The 6,738-nt window shown below is 35.8% G+C and overlaps 1 protein-coding gene across 1 annotated transcript; it reads right to left on the bottom strand.

Annotated features, from left to right (window-relative positions):
• Positions 1 to 489: 489 nt before the first annotated feature.
• Positions 490 to 5,975, bottom strand: Idi (Isopentenyl-diphosphate delta isomerase). The gene is made up of 3 exons (XM_023163579.2): positions 5,800 to 5,975; positions 5,409 to 5,709; positions 490 to 1,080 (listed from the first exon to the last, which is right to left on the bottom strand). The coding sequence occupies exons 2-3, from the start codon at positions 5,688 to 5,690 to the stop codon at positions 619 to 621; spliced, it is 744 nt and encodes a 247-aa protein (XP_023019347.1). The 5' UTR covers positions 5,691 to 5,709; positions 5,800 to 5,975; the 3' UTR covers positions 490 to 618.
• Between the last annotated feature and the right edge of the window lie 763 nt (positions 5,976 to 6,738).

Genomic DNA, 6,738 nt, shown 5'->3' with positions numbered 1-6,738 from the left:
TTTATAAACGGGTACGTTGTTATTTCACTTCTTGCTTTTATTTATAATTTTATGTTTTGTTATTTTTTTATAAGCCCACCACTTGATGTTTTCATGTAATAAACATAATATTTTATATCTTCTTCAAGATGTAAGCAACTTGCTGCTTTTTGCAGAAACCTTGAATTTTTATCATTGACATTTTAAAATTGAGACTTGTGGACATTGAAGTCACCATATATGAAAATTTATTTTGGCCTGGAACAATTAATTTGGAAAATAGTCAATGAGATTGAGGTAACCTATTGATCAAATCACATGCATCATGTTTGCTTTCATTGCTAACAGAGGTCGCTTCCTACATATTGATAAACGTTTTCCTTGAATTTTTTCACTTCCAGTCCAGTTGTAACTATAATTATCAAGTTGGATAACCTTCAATTACCAAAAAAAATCAGTAATTGGCGAATTAAATAACCAATAATAAACCATTGAGGAAAACGCCCTAAAAAAAGTATAATTGCACTTTAATAATATAGAAATAAATATACTTAACAACTATTTCAAATCTTCTTGAAAAAACAAACTGGGTAAAAACAATAATAATGCCACGCGAGAAAAATGAACAAATCCCCCAAATCAAAGCTTGAGCCGGAGGATTTTATCGTGATCCCTGAAAGCCTCGATATCCTGCAAATTATCCCACCAGAACCTCAACCTGTGCTTGAGAATCATCTGGAACCACGGCGTCAAAGGACCCGTCAACGTAGGAATGAACTCGTCCAGCTCATTCCTAGGGATAAAACTGATCTCCGATATCTCGCTGGGGTTGGGCTTGACCTTGACGTCCGCCTGCAGGAACAGAACGTAGTCTATCTCGTGCTCGCCCCATTTTCCGTTACCCTCGTCCTTGTAGTGTATCCTGGTGACGTAATTGAGTTTCTCGACGGGGATGCTGTCAACCGGGATGCCGAGTTCGTAGTTTAATCGGCGCTGTGCCGCCCTTTTGATACCCAAAGCGTCTTTGTCCTCGTCTTCGCCTGGGAAGTCGGCTATGGGGTGGCTACAGCAGGAGTTGGTGTAGCAATCCGGGTAGGTAATCTGTGGAAGGTTAGGTTGTAGTTGGGACGTGCCTGTATAACTGTTGGCATCAAGAGAGGATGTCTTTGATTTAGTGGAGCCAGAATAAATATCTTTTCACATCATAAATAAAGAGATACTAACTATGAATCATTAAAAACTCCTTGTGCTTCAACCTAAACAAAACTAGTTACTTTCAAATGTATACTAGACGATTTAGATTTGGATAATCACTACATAGAAAACAAACAGCACAGTAAATTCCTAGGCATTCATATAGACCAGGGGTCTCCAAACTTTGAAGCCTTCGGGCCATAATGATTTTTTCAGTTTATTCCAAGGGCCGATTTCTGCCCTTAACTATATTTCTAGACTAGGATAGTCGCAAAGTGCGTGACCTAAGCAAACTTACGCTTTTTTTGAATTTCAATTATTATTGTGTATTGTGACACTTAACGACATCTAGTGGCGAGTAGTGGTACTATTTACTATATTTTTCAGCTACCCGCTAGGTGGCATTAGGCGCAATTAAATATTTGGAATTACCGCGTTGGTTCGAGAAAGTTCTGGTTCTAGCTAATGTATTCCGATCACCTCGAGATGGCAGTAATAATTGCATATAAAAAGGCTAGCGGCGCAACTGCGAGTTAGTCTGCGTAGGAAAGGCGAAGGAAGCGAAACTGTCTATTGTGAAATAAAGTAACACCAGTCAATAAAAGTATTTTGATTTGACTTTGTTTTTATGTGTGATTTGTTAGTATGGAAAAGAAGCGAAAAATCGACAGTGAATGCAGAACGTTCCAAGAAAAATGGAACTTTCAGTATTTTGTGATTGAGTCCAGTAATAAGGCGCTATGTTTATTTCGTAATGAAACCATAACTGTTCTCAAAGACTATAACATTTAACGACACTATGATTCGAAACATCTTCAAAGTTACTCCAAGTATACAGGAAGTTAGCGGAAGAAAAAATTTGAAGCTTTGAAACGCGGACTCAAATCGCAGCAATCTTTGTTTACCAAAGTGAATACTGAACAAGAGTCTGCAACTCGCGCCAGCTTTCGTGTGGCTCTTGAAATCGGAAAACGTGGCAAACCATTCACCGATGGAGAAATGATAAAAAATGCTTGATTGCAGTAGCCGAAGAAATATGCCCCGAAAAGGTAAATTTATTTAAAAGTGTCAGTTTGTCAGCAAACACCGTGGCTCGGAGGGTGCAAGACATCGCAGAAAATATATCATCTAAACTGTCTGACAAAAATGGACATCATGAGTGGTTTTCTCTAGCATTGGATGAGTCAACGGATGTGTCAGATACTGCTCAGGTGTTGATTTTTATTCGCGGAGTAGATAAAAGCTATGAAGTGTATGAAGAACTTCTTGATATTGATATTATTCACGGCACGACAACTGGGGCAGATATTTTTAAGGGAGTTGAAAATTCCATTAATAAAAAGAACCTTCGATGGAGAAATTTGAAATCTATAACAACTGATGGAGGCAAAAATATGTATGGTAAAAATAAAAGAGTGGTTGCACTTGTGTCAAAGGCTGTAGAAAATGATGGTGGTTCAAAACCATTAGTCTTACATTGTATCATTCATCAACAGTCCTTGTGCGGAAAATGTTAGGATATGTCTGAAGTTCTAATACCAGTCATATCAGTTGTTAACTTCATCAGATCCACTGGGCTGAATCACCGACAATTCCGCGAGTTTATTCAACAGATTGGAGAAAATGATTTACCATATCATACTGCCGTACGCTGGCTTAGTTGCGGAAAAGTCCTTAAGCGCTTTTTTGAACTTCGAGCAGAGATCGAAATTTTTTTAAATGAGAAGTATCGCCCTTTTGCCGATTTAGAAAATAGTGAATGGATGTGGAAGTTAGCCTTCTATGTCGATTTGACAAATCATATAAACGAACTGAATTTGAGATTGCAAGGAGAAAATCAGCTTCTCCCTGATTTATACACCAATATCAAATCCTTCAGGCAGAAAATAATACTATTTCAATCGCAATTATGTAAAAAATGTTTCACACATTTTGAAACATGTGAAATATTCAGCCACACTACAGAGACTTAAAATTCCCTTCAATTTTGCAATCGAAACTTTGAGTGCTTTGAAGATAAATTTTAATTCTCGTTTTTCAGATTTTGGTGTCATTGCAAATTAAATTAAGCTTTTTCAAAATCCTTTTGATTCTGACATTGAAACCCTGGCTCCGGAAGTCCAAATGGAAATTATTGATTTACGGTGCAGTGATATGATCAAGAACATATCCACTGGAACAATTTGATAATTTGCATAAATTTGCTCGTGGGTTGTTTTCTGTTTTTGGTACTACTTACTTGTGTGAGAAAACGTTTTCCGAAATGAAGTACACAAACAATGTTTACAGATCTCAATTATCCGATGAGCATCTTAAATCTCTTTTGATAATTGGTACAAGTAAAATTGATCCACAACTACAAAGTATTGTCGGTGGAAAATCACAATTACATAAATCTCATTAGTGTTTTTTACTGTGAGTCATTTCAATTATTTGTTAGTTATTAATATGCTTAAACTTACATACTTCAGTTAAGTTTTCTTTGTCATCATTTCTGTCGTTAAATTTTACCTTGCAAGTAAATAAAACCGAGTAATTATCATTCTGTGTTTTCTTCTTCAACTTATCACAGCAATAGTAACAACAATTAGGTATTCATTAGCTGTCGCGGGCCAGATTGATGATAGTAAATCATTGGCTGTCACGGGCCGGAATGATGACACTGGCGGGCCGGATTTGGTCCGCGGGCCTTAGGTTGGAGACCCCTGATATAGACAATAAATTAAATTTTAAAGAACATGCATCCCATTTGAGTAAAAAAGTTCTAGTGTATGTTATGCTCTGAGGGTGATATCAAATGAACTAGGTTACACTACAGCTAGAATGACTTACTTTGCATTGATCGAATCTCATATTCGCTATGGAATAGCTTTCTGGGGCCATTGTAATTCACAGTTATAGAATACAATATTTGTGCTTCAGAAGAGGTCTTTGAGATACCTTACAAAGTCTAAGCCAAGAGATCACTGCAAGCCTTTATTCATCAGCCACAAAATATTAACTGTCACCTATTTATACATACCAGTATGCTTAAGTCATAAAAATAAAACTATCATATACACTTCCAGAACAAATTGTCACAACACCAAACAGAACCATATGCTTTACTTACCTATTCGAAAATTCGCCTTGACTCAGCATTCTCTGATTTATGAAAGTATCAAAGTATATAATCACCTTGCTACCATTCTAAAAAATAGCACAGATATCGTTCTGAAGTACAGTTAATGATCTTTTAATCGTGGAAATTATTTTTCAATCCATGAATTCTACAGTGATAACCTGTAAATTCAACTTGATTTTTCAATGTTCACCTAAACTCATCTGTCTTCTTAATGTTTTATTTGTGAAATTGCAATGTTTGTATTTTTTATATTTCAAGACATGCATTTTATTTCTTTACAAGACTTTGTCAATAAGATACTAAGCTTCCAACAATAAAGCATATATTGATTGATTGATATATTTGTATGAAGTATCTTTCTCGAAGGGGCCCAAAATGAACCACCTTAAATATTAGCATATTATGAACAACGTGAATACTATTATTTTTATCGATTCGATTGCATATCTTCATTCACTAAAGTTATGAGCTGTCCTATTATTTTGGGTGTAACTAACTATTGGAAATAAACTCTTATCTGTTATTTGGATTTTCAAGGTACAATAAACTAGATAATCCAACATCCTGAGTTGACTGAATTTACAAGTTTCGTTCAACAAATAAAAGAAACTTAAAAATTTCAAGAAACTTAAAATTGCTGTGGTTTTGTCACAAACCATACTTTTAATTGAAATAACGAATAGAGCTTGTTACTGTTAAGAAGTGATGATTTAAAAAAAGGGGCTTACAGGGATCTTGCACTTGGAATTGTGAGAACTTGACTCATCAAGTTTTGACAGCTGCTTCCCCAGAAACAAACTCTGTACCACAAGCGGGATTCGTAAAGTGCAAAGTATGGTTTTCTTGCCAAGTGATAGTCCAAAGAGTTAGAGATAGACCTGATTGTTTAACAACTTGGGATAGTTTTTTGCATAGTATACTAACATGGGGTCCCAGCAAAACATACTGCATTCGTTTTCTGAATATTTTGAATGTTGATTTGAATAGCCTGGACACCAGTAATTTTCAACTCAAACGTTTCAAGTTCATCCCTAATTAGAACACTTATACAAACACAACATTTGAACGAACAGACAACCAAAAGAAATCAAACATATCAAATTGAACGTACCTTCTGGGACGACCTCTTTTGCAACAGTAAATCTCCCTTATTATTGAACAGAAACACACTAAATGCCCTATGCAAGGGAATGTCTCCATTCTTCTGAACCAAATGACATTCTTTCTTGCTGGCTTGTCCTATGATTTTGTCGTTTTCGTCGACCAGGAAGCACCTTTCGTTCAAGGAGGCCTCTTGCACTGGGTCCAAGTGCTCTTTCGATTTTGCCAAAGAGCTTGCGAAACCTCTGCCTACTGTGCGGCTGATCGCAGTCCTCAATGTCAGAGTTAACATTTCGAGCGGAAGGTAACACCTGCAATGATAAGGATCTCACATATTTTAAATAACTAGGTGTGTTTCAGTGTTTGTCAAATTCATGTGTAAATATGGCTCAGGGCTTTACCTAAGGACGTGAGCTACTGAACTGAGGTGACATATGGGAGGTTCATGGGTTATAAGTGTCACAAAAGTACTGTATAATTAAGTTTTATGCAAATTAGTTGACTATTTTTATATTTCAATTTACGATTTTAAATGAGAGCCTGACATTGAAACATTGTGACGTTGACAGATTAGATCCGAGCGCGTTTGACATTTAAATATTTACAATTTGGAAAATATTTATCGACGAGGGCGCTAATGTGTTCAACAAATCGTGACTTTAAACGGTAAAGAGCTGATCTCGTACAGCTGAAGATGAAACATATGTTTATTGTTTGGCGTTTTCCTGAATTTTAAGCTATTAAGTTGTGAAATAATGAGCATAGTTTTTCGTAGAACTAATCACTAGGTAGCAAACGTGAAGTACAAGAAACCACAACGATTTTGTGAGACATCTAATAATATTTCAGAAGGACTTTGTTCCCGAATGATGAACTTCAACTCTATAATGAAAACACCCGAATTTGGCTTATTCTCGATAAAACCTTCCTTGACGATTACTTACGGCATTTTGTTGAGAAACCTTATTTTTGTTTGTCTCTCATAGATCGAGTCATTCTTTTTTTTGTTATATCATCAAGTAGGAAAACGATCGAGGAATAACTGTGAAATATATAAGCCAAGTTGGGAAGTTAATTTATCCTGTTGAACTTTTTGTAGTTCAATATTTATTATATCTGAATATCGGAGTTGAGAAATTGGAGAGATTGAATGGAAACGTTACTTCACTTCAATAAATGACTTACCAATCCCTCATCATCTTTCACAGAGATTGCACTTGTTGTTGAACATGTCACCATTCACCCACATAATTTCAAATTTCAAGATTTATCAATATTCTCTTCCACATAACAATACTTACATAACAGATATTTTGCGGAAAACATTTTTGTATGCACAA

The sequence above is a fragment of the Leptinotarsa decemlineata genome, unplaced genomic scaffold, assembly GCF_025532065.1.
Source record: "Leptinotarsa decemlineata unplaced genomic scaffold, Ldec_3_MD MMD2_tig00026307_RagTag_RagTag, whole genome shotgun sequence".
NCBI lineage: Eukaryota > Metazoa > Arthropoda > Insecta > Coleoptera > Chrysomelidae > Leptinotarsa > Leptinotarsa decemlineata.
The sequence above is the reverse complement of the archived record's forward strand: the minus strand, read 5'-3'. Positions and strand labels throughout refer to the sequence as shown.